A 25,877-nucleotide genomic window follows, 5' to 3' on the forward strand; every position below is an offset into this window, starting at 1 on the left:
ATTTGAAATCCCACTTTAAATGCTTAAACCATAAGATATTAGAATGTCTACCTTTAATTCAAAGGTCTCCATGAAACTGTAACAATTTGATAAGAAAATGAGCTAAGTGTTAATAGAAAAATTGATGAAGAAAGAGTGGATTTCTTTTGAAATTGAGGTGGTAAAAGATGTTTGGATGCTAAGAAAATCAAAAGGATGAAGGGAATTTTGAGAGAGAATTCATGATTTTCTGATCTAACTAATTTTTGAAATGGTTGAAAGTATGGAGGGAAGGGACGGTGGGTGGTCTTATATAGCCAACCAAACTTTAAAATTTGGGTTATTTACCCCTAAGCCCCCTCTTATTTCCTCCCTTGTTCTAATAGCTCCCATATCCAATTAACTCTCTCATTTTACACATTAGACCTCTAATTTAAAAACTGTTCAAATTTAATCCTCACTAATTTATGTTTATTAACTCAATTATTTTTATTATTGCTACTATTAATTATTTAATTACCTATTTTATTTTTTTAATTTCTAATTTTTACGAAACTAATCTCAATTTCTCATCGAGCCCATGATTAAATTACCCAATTCTACTAACCTGATTTTCGAGGTGTGACAACTTTCTCCCTCTAAAAGGAATTTCGTCCTCAAAATTATCTGAATCGAATAGGTAAGGATACTGATCTCTTATTTCTTCCTTAGTTTCCCAAGTAGCCTATTCAATTTTGTTATTACGCCACAAAACCTTCACTAAAGGTATGCTCTTATTACACAGCAACTTTATCTCACGAGCTAGGATCTTGATCAGTTCTTTTTCATAGGTAAGATCAGATCGAACCTCAATCTCCTTGATTGGAAAAATATACGATGGGTCAGATCGATACTTTTTCAACTTAGACATGTAAAACACGTCATGAATATGCTCAAGTTTAGTCAACAACCTGAGTCGATATGCTACCGGTTCGATCGTCTCAATAACCTTATAAGGTCCAATAAATATCAGACCCAACTTTCCTTTCCGTTTGAATCTTAGAACTTTCTTCCAAGGTGAAACCTTAAGGAACACTCCATCCCTAACCTGAAACTCGATATCACGATGTTTTATATCTGCATAAGACTTCCTCTTATCATAAAGGATTTTAGCCTATGACAAATCAGCTTCACATTCTCTTCAGTCTCCTGAATCAACTCCGGACCTACAATGTGTCTCTCATCCAACTCAAACCAACATAAGGGAGTCCTACATCTCCTACCATATAATGCCTTAAATGGTGCCACTTTAATACTCGACTGATAACTGTTGTTGTAAGCGAACTCCACTAGAGGCAAATATCGCTCCCAACTGCTACTAAACTCGAGGACACAACTGCGCAATATATCCTTAAGCACCTGAATCACTTGTTCCAATTGACCACCTGTTTGAGGATAATAAGTTGTACTAAAGTTAATTCTTCAAACCCAAAGCTCCCTAAAGAGTCCTCCAAAATCTCGATGTAAATCATGGATCTCTACCTTAAATGATTGAAAGCGAAAGTGAAACTTGGCTAACCTTGATTAGTTAGTACGCTCAGCTAAGAAGTGTGCACTCTTTGAGAATCAATCAACAATCACACAAATTGAATCCTTTTTTGTCGGGGTCAGTGGCAAATCTAAGATAAATCCCATAGTGATTTGTGTTGGGAAATGTGCCCATATTGTAATAAACATGTAACTATTTTATATTTGAACAATGAATAAATAAAGCTAATTTCATATTTCACTATTATGTCTTTGATATTTTGCATGCATAGAAAAATTGTGACAAACAAATATTAGCTTATTGATTTTTTAAAGTTGAAACTGAAGATAAGTGGTATTGTAAAGAATGTTTACATTGTGAGACACCATACTTTAGTAGATAATTTAAATGAGTTTGTAATCCTGTAAAAGAAGCAAAGTGAGCATTTGATTTAAATACTAAGAAGGATTATTATGTCTTCTACAATTCCAATTAGGGAGATGGCTTGTCTTAGCTATCGGAGCAGTTGAATCCATGAGTAGAGACATAAATGTATTAATTGGTAGAATGATACATTGGACTGGACCCGAGATGAATTAATTTTGAATCAGTTTTTGAATTAATTCACTTGTAACGTTCATGATGTGATTTACCTAAATCCGGAGTTAGTCACTGACCATGCGTATGCAACTCATATGCTTTGATATAAGTGGAGGCGTATACTTTAAAGATGATCGGGCCCATCGTCGGTATGTTGGGTACATGACTTGTGTATGGCATTACTTTACTAGCAACAGTGGAATTTATAGCTCAATTAAAGATTTAATGATATCTTCTCATTGGCATTGTATGGATTGATAAATATGAAATGTGGTCACGGGTTGCTTGATCTCGAACGAGTAATTTATCAAAGTCATTTGTTGACAGTGATCATATTAATCATTAAGAATACACAATGGTGACAATGAGATAAAATAGGATTGTATTGAGTGAATGAATTTAAATCAAAGGAATCAATGATATCATATGAGGGTAACACACACATGATGAGGTCATTGGACAAAGCAGTTGGATGAATTACTTTTGTAAAGAGTATACAATAAGGAGTTTTCAATCATGGTACTTCTTGTGAACTAACTCTATGATTAAGTAATTGTAAATTATCGGAACGATTCTTCTGGACATAATTCCAATCACTAGAGCCTAATTGTATATGTCTAATTGGTCCCTCCACTAGCTCAACAAAAGCTTGATCAGATTGCATTTGAATTAGAAGAAAATTGTACGACTTTGGGAATAATTTAATTGAGTCAATTTATTCGATGTGGAATTAAATTAGGTTGTCGTGAGAGTTGTTCAACTAGAAAATTTGATTAAAAATTTTCTTGAAAAATTAATTTGGAAAATCTAAATGATTTTTAGAAAAATTAATTTTTTAAAATTAATATGATATCTTTGGAAGTTAATTTTATAGTCAGACAATTGGCCCAATGGGCAATTGAACTTGAAAATTGGACCTGAGATCGTAAATTGGGCTCGAGAGCCTAAAACCGATAGCAATACCCAAAAATTGATCAAACCGGACCCAGTATGTGAAATCGGGTCAATAGTCCAACCGGTGGCTATACTGGACAGGTCTGGTCATCACTAACCTGGATCAAACCGACAGCAGTTGAACCAGCTTGTGGTGTCGTAAGGGTGCCGCACCTGCATACCGAGCACGGTAGTGTCAATGGCTACGATGGCGATGTCTCAGTGGCCAGCGACGGTTGGTCGTCGGTGGTTGAGTAGTGGAAGAGTTACACTCCTACTGAGACTATACCAGAGAGTTTGATTTCAAATTAATTATTCCAAAAATAATATTATTTTTAATAGTTTAAAATTAAATTAAATTAAATACTTTTTTTAATAGTATTTTATTAATATAATATTAAAATGATTATCTTAATATTAAATTTAATCTAATATTTATCTTGATAAATATTATATTAATTTAATATTAAAGTGATTAAATTTAATCATAGTTGAATTCTCTAAACTCTCCCTATATAAATAGAGCCTTAGGTTATTATTTTCACACACTTGAATTTAAGGAAAAGTTGTAAAGAGAAAATTCCCTAACGATATTATTCCAGAACATTTCTAGAGATATTTTTCTGATTTACAACTTAACCCAAAATTTTAGAAAAATTATAAAATTACGCTACTGGTAATTTTTGTGAAAAAGTTTTTGATTCGAAGCGAGCCTACACTCGATAGACGTAAGCTTAAGGATAGGGGAGAATACTACATGGTTGAAGCGCTCATCCTAGATGAATAAAAAATATACACTTTTGATTAAATGTTTATTACTTTAGATATCACAATCAAGATCTTGTTTTGGAAAAAAAAATTAATACTCTAGTTTTTCCCTAAATTTATTTTTTGTTGAATTTTCTAAACCCGTTTTTCCAACAATTGATATTTGAGACAGGTTGTGTTCTATTTATAAGTATAAACAGATAATGAAAATAAATTTCTCTTCTTTTTGAATGATTTGATTACATAGAAAGTGGCATTCTTTAGATCTTATATATGTTTTGAGTTATATATGAGAATGGATGCGATATTATATATTTGTTATATAATTATTTTTTGCCGAGATTGTGGTTCCTAGGAAATAGACCGTGGACTACCATCTCCACATAGTGCTATATTTTTTAAAATCCATAAAATTCTTAAGAGCCAGAAACAGACATAGGACTTAAATGTAATTTTTCCAAAAGGGGTTCGTGACGAGTAAAAGATACAATAAAAGTTAAAGACTCAAGGAATGCCTTGTGGTGAAAATTTGTGTAATTTTATTTTTCCATTTATTTTCTAGAAATAGAACCATGGAAATGTTAGCTGACAATTTTATTTTAATTACCTATCTCATTGTATATCTGCTTTATAATTGTTTATAATATTATGTAATATTATAATTGTGATATATATATATATATATATATATGAGATGATCCACAGTTGATCGATTAAAAATAAGAAGTGTGGTAACGAGAAAATACATGTGTTGTATTGTTTTATTCACTTCTTTAGGTTATTTAATAACTGTGAGAAGTGTGGTAATGAGAAGTTGCATGTCTAGGATTAGCTCTAGCTAGAAAAATTTTGGTTTTTAAATGGTCAAATTTGACTCACCTCTCTTTCTTGGGACCTTACGTGGTGCATGATTCTTATTTACTTCTTCGATTTTTCCCTTAAAAGAAAAACCGTGGAGAATCAAAATTATTTGTTTTAAGATTGATTGGTTCTTATGAATGGATATTACAAAATTGCCATAGCATGCCATGCACATATTGGAAGCATGTCATTTAGATTAGGTAAGAATGCCACTAGGACTATTGTATGATCATTCATGAAATTTGAGATAAAAAATACCTTGCATGTTTTTAAAATATTGAGTGAGAAAAGCTCCTTGAATAAGACCTATGGCCTCCATTGGTGGTCCCTAAGTGATAGCATGATAAAGTTTCGAGCTGGTTCCTACCCTAGCTGCACCCCAAGGTAAACTTTGTCATGTGGGTTCACTAGATGAGATTTCCTTTTAAGGACAGCTAATCATGCATGACTTTCAGAGAGATTGTCCCAAGATGAGTCAAATGAAAACATGTTCATGATGTAAATGTTTACACAAAGAAGTGACCATGGGACGGGCTGAGTTCGGGCCAAGCCTGAACAAAATTTCGGGTTCGTTTTCTAAGCCTGGGCCTGGCCTAGCTCGAAATTTGTCCAAGTCCGGCTTGAAATATAATTGCTAAGCCTAAGCCCAACCCAACCCATATTAAAATTTTAGATTATTTTATTAAATAAACAAATTTTAAAATATAATAAATCAAATACATTTAAAAACATAAAAATAAATATTAAAACAATAAAAAATAAAAACAATACTAAAACAATTCTTAAAACAATATACAAATTGAAAATACAATAAAAAGTGATTATATTAAAATAGTAACAAGTTACAACTAAAATAATAACAAAATTAATAATAAAACAAAAGTTCTAAAATATCAAAATAATATTAAAAACGACAACGGAACAACATAATAAATAGCTGCGAAACAACAATAAAACACCACAAAAAGTAGCACCAAAACAACATCAAAATAGCACAAAAAACAACACCAAAACAACACAAAAAACAACACCACAAACAACACCAAAAACTTCCAAAATATAATCAACCAACCAAAATATCTATACATTAACCAATCGACATATTTAATTTTATAACAAACTATAAATTGTAAGTTAAATTAAATTGTTAACAATTAGAAAGATAACCTAGAAAGCAATTGAAGAAACATCATTCTCATCGTCATCATCATTTTTGCAACCAATTTCTAACATGAAATAAGAATAAATAATTAGACAATCAAATTGATAAAAATGTTATAAAATTACAACAATAAAACGAGAATAATAATTACCCATTGAAAATCCCTTAGCTCACATCCAATCATCAAAGCAAACAACAGCTTGAACCATTTTTTACTTAAGTGAACTCCTTAAAGGTGTGATAACTTTCTTACCCATGCTAAAAGCCGACTCGAAAACTACAGTCGATGTTGGAATTGCCAAAAGATCACGAGCCAATAATGAAAGCTCATTATATCAAACTGAACTTTTCTCCAATAATCCAAAACATCTATTTGACAATTCAACTTAAGCTCTAGTTCTTCCAAATAAATGTCCAACTGTGACTTTCACTCTTAGTGCTAGATTCATTTAAATACCATTTATCATCATCACTCTCATCAAAATCTCCCTCAAAATCAACACTATTAACATTGTGTTGATGCAAACTAGAATAAACAATATTATTATCCGAAACATTAGAACTCTTAGCCAAAGAGGAAGACGTGGATTTGGATTTCTTAACATACTCATCAAACATGAGTCTAAGATTGCTAAGAATGATATCAACAAAATCTGAAGCACGAATACCATAGATTGTAGTAAAGCAAGACTACACATAATTTAACTTGTAACGAGGATCTAGAATTGCAGCACATGACAATATCAATGAATACTCAGCCTAATATTTATTAAATTTCTCTTGCATTTGCTTAACCATTAGAGTTAAAAAAGAATGAGGACCTTTAACTATATCAAGCATGTAATATCCCTAAACTGGGTCTAGTAGTTTTAGATATATTTTTGGGTTTCAAGCGTGAATTTAGGAATTTATCGGGTTAATAGTAATTTTTAATTTAATTTTGGAGGTCAATTTCATCTAAAATTGATTAAAAATAATTCAAAAAATAATTTTTTAAAAAATTAAATTTCATCTAAAATTGATTAAAAAATAATTATTAGTAAAAATAATTAATTTGGGCGAAAAAGAATTTTAAAATAATTCTTATTTGGGGTTAACTTGAGTTAAATTAAAATATTAATTAAATTGGATTTAATTGTAAAATAAGGAAAATTTTAGAGTATTTATTTGGCAAATAAACCTTTAAATTCAGAATTTTGGAGGGAAATGATCAATTGGTAAAGTATGGGAAATGTGGGAGTGGCCATTGGGCAAATTTCCCAATTTTTAAATTTCTGGTGGGTTGTTTTAGTTTTAAACACAATGCATCTAGCCTACTTTTCACACCATATACGTCAGATTAGAGAGCAATAAAATTCATTTTATTTGCATGGCTTTAAAGATCTATCATTGGAGAATAGATTCAACAAATTTTCTTATCAAAATACTCTCTTTTCGCCTGAAATTATTCACAAAAGTAGCCAAAAATTTTCTGAAATTTCTCAAGATTCTTAAATCAAGATTTTCAATTAAAGGATTTAGAATGAATCAAAGGTAATTATTATTTATAAATTTATTTCATGATGATTAGAAGCATATTTACATGATTTGAGTGATAATTACATGATTTTTTATCAACGTCATCTTCTTCAAAAGCTTAAGGTGCTTTAATTGTGGATCTTGAATTTTGAGAGGAAATCCACAATTCAATGGATGTTCCAACTCAAAATGGATCTATTAGAAGGTTTTTGATTTTATTTATCAAGATTAAACATGTTTTGTAATGTAATTTAAAGAAATTCGAATTTCATCATCTTCATGAATCGATTTTTCGAATTTTTGTGAAATTGATTTATGTAAAATTGATGCTTAGTATATGTTTAATTGGTCCAGTATTGATGTTTGGAAATGATTAGGAGTGTTGAAGTGATCGATTTTGTGAGGAATCAAGTTTTTGACTTGATGATACAAATCCGTGTAGCCTAGTTGATGAAAATTTATGTTTATTATATATTTTGAAAGGTGGTAATATCTATTTTATCTTTGTTGAAGCTCCAAATCTAGAAGTGGATTGAGCTAATCGAAATTGAAGCTTGGATTTGCTTGGTTATGGTTGAGTTAGTTGTGTGGTGAGTGTTATTAAAGGGCGATTTGGTAAATTGGCCATCACTTATGCTTAATTGGATGATTAATTACTGATTGCAAATATTTAATTGAGTTTTGATTGGTTAATTTTGTAAGATTATTGATATATGTTTAAATGATGAATTTTTATTAAGTGTTGGTAAGTGAGCATCTAGTGATTTTATATGTTTGATTTAATTGATTATAATGTTGAACTAAGCAAGCATGCTAGAGTTTTTGGTTTATGGTAGGTTAATATTTCAATTGATAAATGAACATTGATAATAGGTAATTGCTATGCTAGATTTAATTTGATGTTAAAATGGCTATGTTATATGATTCATATATGCATTTTGGCACTTTAAATTGAACACATTATTGAGTGAAATTATGTTATGATTGAATGGTTATATTGGCGTTATAGCATGGTGGATCCAATTGATATAGTTGGCATGCCATAGGATTTGTGAGTACTCACCATATTGATATGTTATTTGTGAGCAGTGAGGCTCTAGGTGGACTGATTTGGAGTAGATAAGGAAGTGTTAAGCTTGTGTCTCCACTCAACGGCACTGATTTGAGGTGATATAAGGGAGCGTGTCGGCTCGACCTACTCAATTCGGGACTGATTCTGATTCTGATTGGGAGTAAGGAGATCTATTTTTCTGATGTATGATCACCCGACTAAGCCATGATTGTATATGCCAATATAAATGTATGAAATGTTATATGCTAAATTGATGATTATATGCCATGATTAATTATAATTTTTGATATATGGTTGAGCATATGACATTCAACTATTATGGAATGATATTGTGATTGAAAATTTGTATTTGATTGGTTTCAATTTAAGCATGATTTGGGTGCTAATTTACTCGTCGTTTTATTTATATTCACTGAGCTTTTTAAAGCTCACACCGTCACATTCATGTAGATAACTGATGGGATTGAGGAGCTGAGGAGCCGAGCAAGAGAGTTTCAAGAGATTAAGGCTTGGTAGTGATTTAGTTACACAATTTAGAGATGTTAATTGGGCATTGTGGAACTTCCAGGACTTAGTTTAATTTTGGTTGTAATTGGACTTGGACATTGGACATTTTTAATTTGGATTGTTTTATAATATCATATATGCATGCTCAAGTTCGATTATTGAATAATTTCGTAACACCCCAAACCCGGCCTAGACGTTATGGCTGAATCTGTGATGTCACATTGGAGTGTTTTTCCAACACACAAATTGCGTGAAAATTCGTTCTACATAAAACTTCTTTAGGTTCTAAACAAAAGTCTAGGATGTCCGGTTCATTGTGAAAACTCAAGTTGTCTTAGCAAAATATTAATTATACTAGTTTGTTATTATATTCTAAAACAGTGTTTGTTGCGGAAGCTTTCAAAATGTGTTGTGTAAACGTGGTGTTTTCAGAAAAAATTTTGTTTATACTTTCTTGAAAATCTGAGACCTACTACTACTACCAGATTAAAATTCAAGTAACTAAATCCTCAAATTAAAAAAAATAAAATTAAAGAGGCCTTATTACAAAATGAAAACCCAAAATAAAATCTTAATTATAATATTAAAAAAAACTTCGTTGAGTGGCCACCTCTGAGCCCTCCGTCGCCACGATCTATCTAAGCTTGGGGATTTCCTACACAGTTAACAGATTGGTGAGCTTACAAAAACTCAGAGTGTGAAATCCCATAAAAGCATACAGTCAGAGTAAACACAATTTGGGCCTAAGCCATTTCAGTTTCAGTTAGGGGCCTTAGCCCTTCTTTTAGTAGTAGTAGCAGTCTGTGCCTGAGATCATTTCAGTAACAAAGTCAGTCTGGGCCTTAGCCCATTTTAGTATGGCATGCAAACAAAGAATCCTACCCAATCCATCCGCTACACACCATCTCCGTACCAGCCATACACACCAGGTAAGGGATAAAATTGACCCACCCAACCCCACACACCAAGTTGTATCGGTTGTGGCACTAAAGCAGTATTTGCAGCAGCGCTGCCAGTAATAAGCTTATAGCCTTTCAATACACTTCTCCAAAATCATATATCTCACCCCATGCAATGCAACATAATATAAATGTACATATAGTAAAAATGACATACTCAAACAGTCATACATTACATAGGGGTAAAACGGTCATCTTACCAAAATAAGGGCCCAGGTATACTTACTGGCCCAACAGCAGGTCTATTTTCATCTTGGGTGACTCGTGCAATCCTAACAGTCAATCAGTTATAATGGGCCTACAACCCATATTACGGTCCATGAAGGCCCACACGCCCGTGTGGCCTAGTAAGCCCAAAAATAACCTTGACCGTGTGAACTACACAACCTGGTCCACTAATATCCACACGTCCGTGTAGTTTACTCATGTAGGGTCCACGAGCCTGTGAGGCCCACACGGCCGATTTTTGACCCAACATGGCCTAAACTGGCCAAAGCCCATGAAATCGCTCATGGTGGCCTCTTACGATCATATGTCCTTGTTTGAGTGTTCAGAGATGAACAAAAGCGTGGGCACGCTTGTATAGCGTTAATGAGCACAGTTTCCTACTTTTGCTGATTTATGAATATTGAAGTGTGGTTAGACACCTGATTGCGAAAATATGCTACCGGCCCATGAGTATTCCACACCTATCACAGTAAAAAATTCGATTAGTCACTTATCATCATCAGGGTTAAATGCCCTCCTTTTTACTCTTAATCTAACTAATATTTATACTTGCCTTGATTGGCCAACTGTGGCTTAGTCCTCCTAGGTCACTGACTAAAATTGATCCCTTGCTCCTTACTGAAAATCTGTATTATCAGCGATATGCATTAACACAATTGCTTACACATGACTTGAAACATTATGTACTACCATATATAGAAAAAATCACAACCTTATAAGTCAGGAAAAAAGGGCATTCGACCAACACCAAGGAATGCAAGCCAACATGCCCCAATTGCACACTATAGCTATAATAAAGTTACCTTCGGTTGAATGATGAGAGGGGGTTTCGAACACTATAGTAATCACTTGCAACTCCTTCACTCCACGAGAAAATCTAGAAACCAAAAGAGACTTCACAAGAAGAGGGAAAAGGTGAGAATCGTAGTAAGAAAGTAAGAGATACCCAATTCTAACAGTGTGATAGAGGGGAGGCTTGATGACAGTTGAAAGAGTAGAGAGAAAATAAAAGCCCGAGTGCACTGATCGACTTGTCAGAGGACAATTCAAATCGGAGCGGAAAAAAGCGAGTGTGAGATGAAGTAATCGGCTTGGGTTCCAAATAGAAAGAGGGTGTAAGAGAAGCGATTGAGAGAAAAAGAGTGAAGAAGAGAAACTTAGAAGATGTTCAGCCAAAAAGGGAAAGAAAAGGAGAAAGCAACAAACAACAAAAGACCCCCAAATGCCAAAAGAAAAGAAAGACGTCTAAAATTTCCTAGCACTAATCGGTTCTCCAAAGAAAAGGTTCCTAAAAGTTCAATTCGGCATTCCCTAAAATGTGACTGATTTTACCAAATAGTATTTTTCCCCAAACGACACCCCTAGCTCTCCCTCAATCGGCTCATCCATTTTCTTCAACCGAACACTATCCAAATCCCTACAAAATCTCCCAACTTTTCTCCCCCTATCCGCCCACAACCCTCTCCAACATACAGTCCTCAACAACTCATTCAAACCCCATCAATTTTAGTCAAATTAGGATACCCCCACGGCACATAAAGCAAAATAGAATACTCTTATGCATTGCTAAGCCTCGAACCTCAAACCCAAAGAACACTCCACACGCCCTTGCTGTAACGCCCCCACACCCGAGACCGTCGCCGGAGTCGAGTATGAGGTGTTACTAAGCTTAGTTTAACATTTTTAGAACTTTGAATTATTTGTTTCTACATTCACAGCTTTTAAGCTACTTGCGTCACAGTCACAAGAAAAATCATATCTCGAGTTACGAAACTCGAAATTAAGATCCATAAATTTTCGCTGAATCCAGACTCATAAAACTATCTACTAATTTTTTCTAGAATTTTGGTTGGGCCAATTAGTACAGTTTATTAGTTAAAGTTACCCTGTTTCAAGACTCGACTGGTCTGACCTCTGTTTACTACGAACCACATTTCTCTCTGTAAAAATTCATATGACTATGAGGTTTGTTTATAGTAAAACTAGACTCAATAAGGATTCTGAGGATATAAAATACACCACCTAATTATATCTTTACAATTTATGGTGAATTTCTAAAGTAGGAACAGGGATTCAGAAACTGCTATGACTCTGTTTCACTAAAATTAAAATATCTTCTAACATATACTTCCTTTACTTGTTTCATTTGTTTCATGTGAAACTAGACATAATAAGATTCAATTTGATATGTATTTCACCACCAAATTCAATTTCTATGATTTTAGTAAATTTTCAAACTCGCGTTAGTATTGCTGCGGTATTCTATTTATGGTAAATTTCATCCTTTTTATGAGTTTTATGCACTAAGTATCTTAATAGTTTTCCTTAACATCAAACATAATCTAAACTAACCATTTTCATAATTTATCATTATCAAGCATTTCCTCAACCATTTCACAACCATACCATAAGATCATTTACACAAAATGGGTATATTGCTATACATGCCATACTTAAATTTACAAGCCATTTACCAAAAATCTTACGGATAGTGTGGTGAGCCTTCGACCTATCCCGACTCTGAGCTGGCTTGTCCAAAACTACAATGAGTAAGAAGGAGGAGTAAGCATAAATGCTTAGTAAGTTCATATGAAAATAATAAGTAACATAACAAGCAGTTATACCGATCAACATTAGCATACATCACTAAAACACATATCACATTTTAATCATTCTTCATCATCTTATTACCTTATCGTGGTTGTATCAATACTCAACCCGAGGGTTAAATACATACCTGTCCAAAATATCCATTTCATATCACTTACCAATACGTCTCTTTACATCTCGAAATTTTCCTCCATTTGAGTAGAACTTTACCCGTTGAACACATCGAATATAATTCGGATACATGGATAATTTGCACATAAGTGCCACATATTCAATCAAGCAATCATGTAACCCGCCCATAGCGAACTCGGACTCAACTCAACGAGCTCGGCCGTTCGCATCCATAAGTGAACTCGGACTCAACTCAACGAGTTCGGATGCCTAGTTACATCTCACGAACTCGGACTCAACTCAACGAGTTCGGACATTCGCATCCATAAGTGAACTCGGACTCAACTCAACGAGTTCGGATGCTCAACCATCCTAGTGACATGTCACTTGTATCCTAATCTATTCCTAAGGTTCAAGCGGGCTTTTCCTCGAACACTTATCCTTGCGGTCTTAGTAGAATGCAGAAATCAATACTCAGTAACAATTATATTTAACAAGTAGTTCACATAATTTACATATTATTTGAAATTAACCACAAAGCATACATTTCATAATAAAATTCAGCATAACACATAATTAATATCAATAACTTAAAAATAACAATTATGCTACATTATTTACACATGAACTTACCTTGGTACCAAAATACAAAGATTTTGCAATTTAGTCCACAATCTTTTCTTTTCCTCGATTGAGGTCGATTCCACGTCTTTCTTGATCTAAAATAACACATTTAGCTTATTTAATACTCACATTATCAAATTAATCCTTAACTCAAATTTTGGCAAAATTACAATTTTACCCCTAAACTTTTGCATATTTACATTTTTGCCCCTAGGCTCTGGATTAAACTTTATTCCTTATTCTTATGTTTTACAACATGCTGATCACTTTTCTCTTCTATGGCAACATCAAATTCTCACTCTAACATGTACTTGTGACTATTAGGTATTTTTACCGATTAAGCCCTTTTACTCGTTTTTGCTTAAAATCGAGTAGTACAAGTTGTCTAACATAATTTAAAACTTCATATTCTATCATAAAACATCAAAATACACAAATTTCACCTATGGGTATTTTTCCAAATATAAACCCTAGGTTAAATTAATGCTAACATAAGCTTTATCGAGTTACCGAGATCTCAAAAACATAAAAATCATTAAAAACGGGGCTTGGAATCACTTACTATGGAGCTTGGAAGCGTGAAACAAGCCCTAGCTATGGAGAACCCTTGAAATTTCGGCCTAATGAAGAAGATGGACAAAAATTGGCTTTTAATTTTGTTTTTAATTCATTTTAATAACTAAATGACCAAAATACCCTTACTACTAAACTTTCCAAAAATTCCTTCCATGTCCTAATTTTGTCCATGAACTTAAAATTGGTAAAATTGCTATTTAAGACCTCCTCATTAATATTCCAAAACAATTTCATACTAAAAACTTCTAGAAATGCAAGTTTTGCAACTTATTCGATTTAGTCCCTACTTTCAATTTAAGCACTTTAGGCATAGAATTTCATCACGAAATTTTCATACAATCATGCAATCATATCATAAACATCAAAATCATTGTAAAATAATTATTTCTATCTCGGATTTGTGGTCACGAAACCACTATTTCGATTAAGCCCTAATTTAGGATATTACAACTCTCCACCCCTTTTAAAGATTTTCGTCCTCGAAAATCTTACCGGTAAACAGGTGTGGGTATTGGTTTCTCATAGTTTCTTCAGTTTCCCATGTAGTCTCTTCTACCCCATGCTTTTGCCACAACACTTTCACAAGTGTAACACTTTTATTTCTTAGTTGTTTGACTTCTCGAGCTAAAATCTTAATCGGTTCTTCTTCATAAGTCATATCAGTCGCAGTTCAATTTCATCGGTGAAATTATATGTGAAGGATCTGAATGATACCGACGTAACATAGATCGTGAAACACATCCTGAATCTTTTCTAATTGGTGGTAAAGCTAGCCGATATGCTCTGGGTCCAACTTTTTCAATTATTTCATACGGTCCAATAAAACGCGGACTTAACTTGCCCTTTCGTCCAAATCTAAGGACTTTCTTCCATGGAGACACTTTCAAAATACCTTATCACCAACTTGAAACTCAATGTCCTTTCGCTTTAGGTGCGCATAAGATTTACATCTATCTGAGCGACTTTCAAACAATCTCGAATTATCTTCACTTTTCTTGATTTCTTTTATTAAATCAACTCCATAAATCGATTTTCCTTGAGTTCAGGTCCAATACAAAGGTGTTCGACACTTGCGACCATACAATGCTTCATAAGGTGCCATTTTCAAGCTCGTCGATAGCTATTGTTGTAAGCAAATTCTACCAACGGCAAATATCTTTCCCAACTTCCTTGAAATTCCAATACACAACATCGAGCATGTCTTCAAGAATCAATTACTCTCTCGATTGTCCATCGGTTTGTGGATGAAAGCGATCTTGAAATTTAACCATTACCTAACGCGTCTTGCAACTTTTGCCAAAACCGCGAGGTAAACCTTGGATCTCTATCTGAAATAATCGATAATGGTATTCCGTGTAATCTAACAATTTCTTTAATATCTGATTCAGCCAACTTGTTAAGAGAATAATTAAATGCGTCTTAGGGATAAAATGAGCCGACTTAGTTAATCATCAACTATTACCCGGATGGCATCTTTCTTTCCGAGTCAATGGCAATCTGAAACAAAATCCATAGTAATCCGATCCCATTTCCATTCAGAACCATAATAGGTGGAGTAATCTGAAGGTACTTGGTGTTCACTTTCACTGTTGACAAATTAAGCATTTGGACACAAACTCGATATATCTCTTTTCATTCCATTCCACCAATACATTTTCTTCAAGTCATTATACATTTTCGTACTACCGGATGAATCGAGAAATAACCACTATGTGCTTCTGTAGGATCTTTTGAATCAATTCCTCATTCTTGATACACAAATCCGATCTTTAAACATTAAGCACCCATCGAACCAATTCGAAATTTGATCCGTGTCGACTTCACACTATTTTCTTTTGGCTAGCAAATCTTGATCATTTTTACGAGTTTGAAATCTCTTGTAAAAACATTGGTTTTGCTCTTAACTCGCTAGAATCGAACCATCATTTGACACTTTCAACCGAGTATTCATAACTCTCAAAGCAAACAACAACTTTCGCTCAAAGCATCGCAACCACATTCGCTTTTCGGATGATAATCAATAACAAGCTCGTAATCTTTCAACAACTCCAACCATCTTCGTTGTCTCAAATTCAAGTCTTTTGTGACATCAAGTACTTAAGACTTTTGTGGTCGGTATATACCGACATTTTCACCATACAAATAATGTCGCCAAATTTTCAAAGCAAACACCACCGCATGACCAATTCCAAATCGTGAGTAGGATAATTCCTCTCATGAGGTTTTAAGCGCCTCGAAGCATAATCCACCACTTTTCCTTCTTGCATGAGCACACACCTAAACCATTTAGAGAAGCATCACTATACACCACAAATTCTTTACGATTAATTTGTACTAACACTTTGGTTCCTCTGTTAATAACTTTTCAATTCTTCAAAACTCTGTTGACATTCTTCCGTCCATTCAAATTTAACATCCTTTCGGAGTAATCTAGTTATAGGAGCAGCAATTATAGAAAATCCATTTACAAACCGCCGATAATACCCAGCTAGCCCCAAGAAACTTCTAACTTCGATTCGTTTTTGGTGGTTTCCAATCAACAATGGCTGAAATTTTACTAGGATCAACCCGTATACCATCACGAAACAATATGACACAAAAATCCAACTTCCGGAGCCAAAATTCACTTTTACTAAACTTAGCATACAAATGCTTATCTCTCAAAGTTTGCAAAACTATCCTCAAATGCTCGGCATATTACATCTCATCTTTTGAATAAATTAAAATATCATCTATAAACACCACAACAAATTTGTCCAAGTATGGCGAAATATGCGATTCATTAAATCCATAAACACAGAGGAGCATTTGTCAATCCGAATGGCATAACTAAAATTCATAATGACCATACCTTGTTCTAAAAGCGGTTTAGGTACATCAGACTCCTTTACCCGTAGTTGGTAATACCGGATCTCAAGTCAATCTTTGAAAACCATGTCGCTCCTTTTAGTGATCAAACAAATCATCAATTCTAAACAGCGGATACTTGTTTTTGATTGTCACCTTGTTTAACCGCCGATAATCAACACATAATCTCATAGAACCATCCTTCTTTTCACAAATAACACGGAGCACCCCAAGGTGAAAAACTTCGGTCTCACAAAGCCTTTATCATCAACTCTTGCAAGCTGCGACTTTAATTCTTTCAACTCTGTTGGTGCCATTCTATATGGAGCAATCGAGATCGGAGCTGTTCGGTATCAAATCAATACCAAATTCTACTTCCGACGGAGGCAAACCGGCAATTCTTCCGGAAATCGTCCACAAATTCACACACTGGCAAGCCTTGATTCAACTTTCTTTTCAACTTCTTTTGTATTAATTACATACGCCAAATAAGCTTCATAACCCTTTCTCGAGATATCTTTGAGCCGACATTGAAGAAATCACACTAGGCAATGCCTCTGATTTATCCGATTCAACCCGCAGAGTTTCACCATTTCCACACTTTAATTCTATAACCTTTTCTTTGCAATTTACTATAGCATCATGCAATGTCAACCAATCCATACCCAAAATAACATCAAATTCATCAAGCGGCAACAACATCAAGTCGGTAGGAAAGTAATGATCCCGAATCATTAAAGGACATTTCTTACATACTTTATCACAGTCACACATTTGCCTAACGGATTCGACACTCTAATCATAAATTCGTATTCTCAACGGTATATTCATACTAGACACCAATTTCATGCACACATATGAATGAGTAGAACCGGATCAATCAAAGCAATAACATTAACATTATAGAGAGAAAATGTACAGTAATCACATCGGTGAGGAAGCATCTTCACGCGCTTTAATAGCATAAGTTCTAGCCGGAGCCCTTCCTTGAGTCTAACAGGTGCATCCACAGCTACATTCTTCTTGCTTGTTTCACTTCTAACTTTTCTCGGATACCTTCCCTCGAGTCGCACCACTAGCTTTTACATTCGAAATTTTTCTTTCTCGACTCTCTCAGGCGTCTCTAATAAAATGATCAGGAGAACCACATCGAAAACATTCATTTGCTCTGCACGGACCAAAATGATTTCTACCACACGGCGGCACTCGGGTTTAACAAATCTCGTATTTCCCACACTAGCAGCAGTAGTCCGAGATTTAGGACCCACATTTCGCTTCTTAAAATTTCCATATGATTGCCCAATTGAAACTTGGGAGCGAGGATTCATATTTCTTGACTTTACGGTTTCTTTGTGAGGTGCATTACTCATTGGTCTTTTCTTCCAATTTCGTGTTTGATTCTACCTTTTCTTTTCCTTGATAATTCTTCACCTTGCAAGCTTCGATCGACAAGTACCACCATTTCTTTTAGTTCAAGGATCCCAACAAATACCTTAATGTCTTCGTTAAGCCCGTCTTCAAATCGTCGGCACATCTTGGCTTCAGAGGAACATATTCCACAGCATACTTACTTAATCGAACAAACTCTCTTTCATATTCGAGATGTCATATTACCTTGCTTCACTCAAGAAACTCTTTACATTTCTGATCAATAAATCTTTCACTAATATATTTCTTCCGAAACTCTTCTTGAAAGAATTCCCAGGTTACCCTCTCTTTCGGTACCACCGAAATCAAAGTCTTCCATCAATTATAGGCTGAATCTCTCAACAAAGATGTAGCACATTTCAAACATTCTTCAGGTGTACAAGATAATTCATCAAATACCCGGATAGAATTTTCAAGCCAGAACTCTGCTTTCTCTGCATCATCATCAATATTTGCTCTAAATTCTTCACCCCTTGTTTACGAATTCTATCAACGGGGGTTCTGTGAAATTTTATCATATCCACTCCTTGAGGCATTGGAGGCATAGGTTGAGGAATTGGGGAAGGTGGGGGAGGTCGTACATTTGGGTTCGTACGAACGAACTCAGTGTACCATGCACTCATCATTTGGAGAAAGGCTTCCGATCCCTTTCCCTCCTCCACGACCAACGATGAGGGGTGGGTTTTCGATCGTATTGCTCCATCAGCCGGAGTGGCGCATTACTCAGACTTCATCTGCCACAATTGGATCGGGATCCATTTACTATATAAAAAATTTCATTTAAAAGGTCGAAGTCGTCACACTATCACAATTCATACATATGGCATGTATAGCAAAATCCGTACATACAACACGTAGTCCGAGAACCGACTAAACCTGCTCGATACCACTAAATGTAACGCCCCCACACGAGACCGTCACGAGTCGAGTATGAGGTGTTACTAAGCTTAGTTTAACATTTTTAGAACTTTGAATTATTTGTTTCTACATTCACAGCTTTTAAGCTACTTGCGTCACAGTCACAAGAAAAATCATATCTCGAGTTACGAAACTCGAAATTAAGATCCATAAATTTTTGCTGAATCCAGACTCATAAAACTATCTACTAATTTTTTTCTAGAATTTTTGGTTGGGCCAATTAGTACAGTTTATTAGTTAAAGTTACCCCTGTTTCAAGACTCGACTGGTCTGACCTCTGTTTACTACGAACCACATTTCTCTCTGTACAAAATTCATATGACTATGAGGTTTATTTATAGTAAAACTAGACTCAATAAGGATTCTGAGGATATAAAATACACCACCTAATTATATCTTTACAATTTATGGTGAATTTCTAAAGTAGGAACAGGGGATTCAGAAACTGCTATGACTCTGTTTCACTAAAATTAAAATATCTTCTAACATATACTTCCTTTACTTGTTTCATTTGTTTCATGTGAAACTAGACATAATAAGATTCAATTTGATATGTATTTCACCACCAAATTCAATTTCTATGATTTTAGTAAATTTTCAAACTCGCGTTAGTATTGCTGCGGTATTCATTTATGGTAAATTTCATCCTTTTATGAGTTTTTATGCACTAAGTATCTTAATAGTTTTCCTTAACATCAAACATAATCTAAACTAACCATTTTCATAATTTATCATTATCAAGCATTTCCTCAACCATTTCACAACCATACCATAAGATCATTTACACAAAATGGGTATATTGCTATACATGCCATACTTAAATTTACAAGCCATTTACCAAAAATCTTCGGATAGTGTGGTGAGCCTTCGACCTATCCCGACTCACGAGTGGCTTGTCCAAAACTACAATGAGTAAGAAGGAGGAGTAAGCATAAATGCTTAGTAAGTTCATATGAAAATAATAAGTAACATAACAAGCAGTTATACCGTCAACATTAGCATACATCACTAAAACACATATCACATTTTAATCATTCTTCATCATCTTATTACCTTATCGTGGTTGTATCAATACTCAACCCGAGGGTTAAATACATACCTGTCCAAAATATCCATTTCATATCACTTACCAATACGTCTCTTTACATCTCGAAATTTTCCTCCATTTGAGTAGAACTTTACCCGTTGAACACATCGGAATATAATTCGGATACATGGATAATTTGCACATAAGTGCCACATATTCAATCAAGCAATCATGTAACCCGCCCATAAGCGAACTCGGACTCAACTCAACGAGCTCGGCCGTTCGCATCCATAAGTGAACTCGGACTCAACTCAACGAGTTCGGATGCCTAGTTACATCTCACGAACTCGGACTCAACTCAACGAGTTCGGACATTCGCATCCATAAGTGAACTCGGACTCAACTCAACGAGTTCGGATGCTCAACCATCCTAGTGACATGTCACTTGTATCCTAATCTATTCCTAAGGTTCAAGCGGGCTTTTCCTCGAACACTTATCCTTTAGTCTTCCGTAGAATGCCAAAATCAATACTCAGTAACAATTATATTTAACAAGTAGTTCACATAATTTACATATTATTTGAAATTAACCACAAAGCATACATTTCATAATAAAATTCAGCATAACACATAATTAATATCAATAACTTAAAAATAACAATTATGCTACATTATTTACACATGAACTTACCTTGGTACCAAAATACAAAGATTTTGCAATTTAGTCCACAATCTTTTCTTTTCCTCGATTGAGGTCGATTCCACGTCTTTCTTGATCTAAAATAACACATTTAGCTTATTTAATACTCACATTATCAAATTAATCCTTAACTCAAATTTTGGCAAAATTACAATTTTACCCCTAAACTTTTGCATATTTACATTTTTGCCCCTAGGCTCGGGATTAAACTTTATTCCTTATTCTTATGTTTTACAACATGCTGATCACTTTTCTCTTCTATGGCAACATCAAATTCTCACTCTAACATGTACTTGTGACTATTAGGTATTTTACCGATTAAGCCCTTTTACTCGTTTTTGCTTAAAATCGAGTAGTACAAGTTGTCTAACATAATTTAAAACTTCATATTCTATCATAAAACATCAAAATACACAAATTTCACCTATGGGTATTTTTCCAAATATAAACCCTAGGTTAAATTAATGCTAACATAAGCTTTATCGAGTTACCGAGATCTCAAAAACATAAAAATCATTAAAAACGGGGCTTGGAATCACTTACTATGGAGCTTGGAAGCGTGAAACAAGCCCTAGCTATGGAGAACCCTTGAAATTTCGGCCTAATGAAGAAGATGGACAAAAATTGGCTTTTAATTTTGTTTTAATTCATTTTAATAACTAAATGACCAAAATACCCTTACTACTAAACTTTCCAAAAATTCCTTCCATGTCCTAATTTTGTCCATGAACTTAAAATTGGTAAAATTGCTATTTAAGACCTCCTCATTAATATTCCAAAACAATTTCATACTAAAAACTTCTAGAAATGCAAGTTTTGCAACTTATTCGATTTAGTCCCTACTTTCAATTTAAGCACTTTAGGCATAGAATTTCATCACGAAATTTTCATACAATCATGCAATCATATCATAAACATCAAAATCATTGTAAAATAATTATTTCTATCTCGGATTTGTGGTCACGAAACCACTATTTCGATTAAGCCCTAATTTAGGATATTACACTTGCCACCAAACTAGCAAGCCCTTTATGTCATGCAACACTCTCATTAATTTAAGAGTCTACTAGCTAGAGACAAGGGTTCATACAAGTAGGAGCAAAATTTTGCTCAAGTCAAGGCTTGGCCCAAAGACTTCCCAGACACTCCTAGAGCACTAAACCACTAAGGCAAGCATACAACCAAGTCACAAACACACAAAACTAATTTTTAATAGAGTTTCAGGATTTGGGGCGTTACAATTTTACCCTCCTTAAAGAAATTTCGGCCTCGAAATTTACTTGGTCAGAATAGGTGAGGGTATTGTTGTCGTATCGCCTCATCGGGTTCCCTCGTAGCCTCCTCAAAACTGTGGTTCCACCAAAGAACTTTCACTAACGGAATTGATTTCTTCCTCAAGACTTTTACCTCACGATCCTAAATCTAGACTGGCTCTTTCTCGAAAGTCAGATCTGGTCTAACTTCAATCTCCTCAACCGGTACAACATGCATAGGATTAGAGCAGTAGCATCTTAGCATAGAGACGTGGAACACATCATGGATCCGCTCTAATTCTGGAGGTAGCTCTAACTGGTAAGCGACCGGTCCTACTCGCCTCAAAATACGGTAAGGCCATATAAATCTTGGGCTCAATTTTCCCTTACGCCCAAATCTCAGCACCTTCTTCTATGGCGAGACCTTCAAAAAGAAAAAATCTCCTACAGAATACTAAATTTCCTTACGCTTCAGATTCGCATATGACTTCTGTCTATCAGATGCTGCCTTCAGTCGATCCCGAATTAATCTAACCTTACTCTCAGTATCAGATACTAGGTCAGGACCCAGAACACGCCACTGACCCAACTCAGTCCAACACGATGGAGTGCGACACTTATGATCATAAAGTGCTCCGTAAGGAGCCATCTGTATGCTAGACTGGTAGCTATTGTTGTAAGCAAATTCTGCTAACGGCAAGTAATCCTCCCAAATGCCTCGGAAGTTAATAACACAATTCCTTAACATGTCTTCCAGTCTCTGAATCACCCTCTCTAACTGACCATCTGTCTAAGGATGGAATACAGTACTGAAGTCCAACCGTGTACCCAAAGCTTCATGTAACTTCTTCTAGAATCGAGACATGAAGCGAGGATCTCTTTCAGATATTATGGAAATTGGTACCCTATGCAGTATCACTATCTCGAACACGTACAACTTAGCCAGTTTTTGTAACGAATAATCTTTGCGAACAGGTATGTAATGGGCAATTTTGGTCAACCGATCTATGATGACCTACACTAAATCCTTCTTAAAAGGTGTTAGGGGTAGCCCATTCACAAAGTCCATAGTTACCCTTTCCCATTTCCACATCAGAATCTTAACTGGCTGAAGCAACCCAGAAGGTAACTGATGTTCCACTTTAACCTGTTGGCAAGTCAGACATTTCCTTGCAAAATCGGTAACCTCACGCTTAAGACCTAGCCACCAATATATCCCACGAAGATCTCTATACATCTTATTTCCTCCTGGGTGCATAACATAGGGACTACTATACGCCTCTTGCAGAATGGCCTGCCTCAAATCAGTATCTTTAGGTACACAAATTTTGCCTCGGAAATAGAGTACCCCTTCACTGTTCAAACCAAAATCCACAGTATTACCCTTTTCAATCTGATAGAACCAAAGACCTAATGACTCATATTCCAACTGCTTATTCTTAATCTGCTCAATCCACACTAGTTCAACTTGGAGCTTATCCAACAGGCTACCATCATCAAATAAGCTAAGACGAGCAAACATTGCTCTCAGATCAGTCATTGCCCTACATCTCAGTGTGTCGGCCACCACATTGGCCTTACCAAGGTGGTATTCAATCAAACAGTCATAGTCCTTAAGCAGCTCGATCCATCTAAGCTGTCTAAGGTTTAACTCCTTCTGAGTGAGGAGATACTTGAGGTTCTTGTGATCCGTGGAAATGATACACTTCCCACCGTACAAGTAATGCCTTCAAATTTTCAAGGCGAATACCACTACGGCCAACTCCAAGTCATGTGTTGGGTAATTCACCTCATGAGTCTTAAGCTGGAAAGACGCATAAGCTACCACCTTACCCTCTTGCATCAACACACAACCCAAAACAATGTGTGATGCATCACTGTAAATAGTGAATTCTTTCCCAGACTCTGGCTGAATCAAGGCAAGGGCCTCAGTTAGAGCTTTCTTGAGCTTCTCAAAGCTCTCCTGCTGCACATCAGTCTAGTTAAAAGGCACGTCCTTACGTAGCAGCTTAGTTAAGGGCGTGGCAATCAGTGAGAACCCATCTACAAATCTATGATATTACCTAGCTAGTCCCAAAAAACTACGAATTTCTGACACAGTCTTAGGCTGCTTCCAATCTAACATAGCCTCAATTTTTTGAGGATCAACTCTAATCCCCTTAGCAGATATCACATGACCAAGAAACGTTACCTCACATAACTAGAATTCACACTTGTTAAACTTGGCGAACAATTATTTCTCCCTCAAAATTTACAGAACGACTCGTAGATGTTCATCATGTTCATCTTCAGTCCTCGAATACACCAGTATGTCGTCGATAAATACTACAAAAAATCGATCCAGATAGGGTTGAAACACTCTGTTCATCAGATCCATAAAAGTTGCCGGTGCATTTTTCAGTCCAAAAGGCATTACCAGGAACTCGTAATGACCATAATGAGTCCTAAACACCGTCTTGTGCACATCGACCTCTTTAACTCTCAATTGGTGATACCCCGACCGGAGATCTATTTAAGAGAAAACCAATGCTCCCTGCAATTGGTCGAACAAATTATCAATACTTGTCAGAGGGTATTTGTTCTTAATGGTCAGTTTATTCAGTTGTCTGTAGTCGATGCACATACGCATGGATCCATCCTTCTTTTTCACAAATAAGACTAGTGCTCCCCACGGAGACACACTAGGTGTGACAGCCATAAATTGACCCTAGTCGGAAAGTGGTTTCGGGACCACTAAACCGAGTCATAAAGATAATTAACCGTCATAGTTGATGCTCATTATATGTACATATGCATGTGTGAAAATTTCATGTTTGAATTTTGTTAATAGTAAGTGAATTTTATTAAATAGGACTTATGTGAGAAAATTTGGAAATGTGTTAGGCAAATGTAAAGTGGCCTAATAATGCATGTTGTGAAATGATGGGTTTGCATGTCAAATTACCCAAAATTAAAACATAGTGGCCGGCCATGCTATGGGTGGAAACATGTTGTAAACATGTTGTGTTAATGAGTTATGTTAGAAAGAATAAAAAAAGGGGTTAGGATTAAAGTAATGCAAAAAGGAGGAGTGATGAAAAAAAAATGGTCTCATCCATGCCCCCCCTTTGCCGTGAATGGAAGAAAGAAAACAAAGAAAAAAAAAAGTGTTCATCCTTGAACATCTTTGGCCGAATAGAAGAAAGAAAGGAAGGAAATGAGCTTGGAGAAAAATCGGCTATGAAGGCTCACTAGATGAAGGTATGTTTAATGTTGCTTTGAAAGTTCATACATCCCTTGGATGATTAGTCTAAATTCTAATTATCTCATGGATGGATTTAGGATTATTAGAGAGTTAGTATTCGACTAAGAGGCTTCAAAAGTTTTAGTTGAAGCCTTGAGACTATTAGCATGTTAGCTATATGGATGTGTTATGAGGCTTGAGGTGTTAGGTAAATTTGAACTCATCACCAAGTTCTTTAAGCAATCCAAGCTAAAAGTTTCGATATTGAGGTATCTTGAGCATTCGGCCATGGTAGGAAGTAGAAGGGAAAATATGGTTGTTTTTAGATGAAGTAGAGTCTAACAAATGAGCACATATGTGGATTAGTTGCTAGATGGAGAAGAATTGGCTAGCAAGTTGTGTGCTAAGGCCGAATATAATTTTGTATATTAATGAGTAATGCATGTGTTGAATTGATGGAAAGGGA

At 35.1% G+C, this 25,877-nt stretch overlaps 1 protein-coding gene across 1 annotated transcript; it reads right to left on the minus strand.

Moving 5' to 3' along the window:
* Positions 1–703: 703 nt before the first annotated feature.
* On the minus strand, positions 704–24,601 carry LOC128285388 (uncharacterized). The gene is made up of 7 exons (XM_053022891.1): positions 24,444–24,601; positions 23,336–23,693; positions 22,657–22,849; positions 6,268–6,463; positions 3,139–3,193; positions 1,153–1,377; positions 704–1,066 (listed from the first exon to the last, which is right to left on the minus strand). Exons 1-7 carry the CDS (start codon positions 24,599–24,601, stop codon positions 704–706), a joined length of 1,548 nt encoding a protein of 515 aa, XP_052878851.1.
* Between the last annotated feature and the right edge of the window lie 1,276 nt (positions 24,602–25,877).

Source organism: Gossypium arboreum, chromosome 12 (genome assembly GCF_025698485.1).
Source record: "Gossypium arboreum isolate Shixiya-1 chromosome 12, ASM2569848v2, whole genome shotgun sequence".
Classification (NCBI taxonomy): domain Eukaryota; kingdom Viridiplantae; phylum Streptophyta; class Magnoliopsida; order Malvales; family Malvaceae; genus Gossypium; species Gossypium arboreum.

Bases quoted from the DNA above. Each gene is read 5' to 3' on its own strand.
- LOC128285388 (XM_053022891.1), bottom strand. From the start codon at position 24,601: ATGCCTTTTGGACTGAAAAATGCACCGGCAACTTTTATGGATCTGATG. The intron at 23,694-24,443 runs GTAAATTTTGAG...TGCTCGTCTTAG, and splicing joins GAACATCTACGAGTCGTTCT to CTTATTTGATGATGGTAGCC. The intron at 3,194-6,267 runs GTATTTAAATGA...CTCGGTATGCAG, and splicing joins GAGAGTGATGATGATAAATG to GTGCGGCACCCTTACGACAC.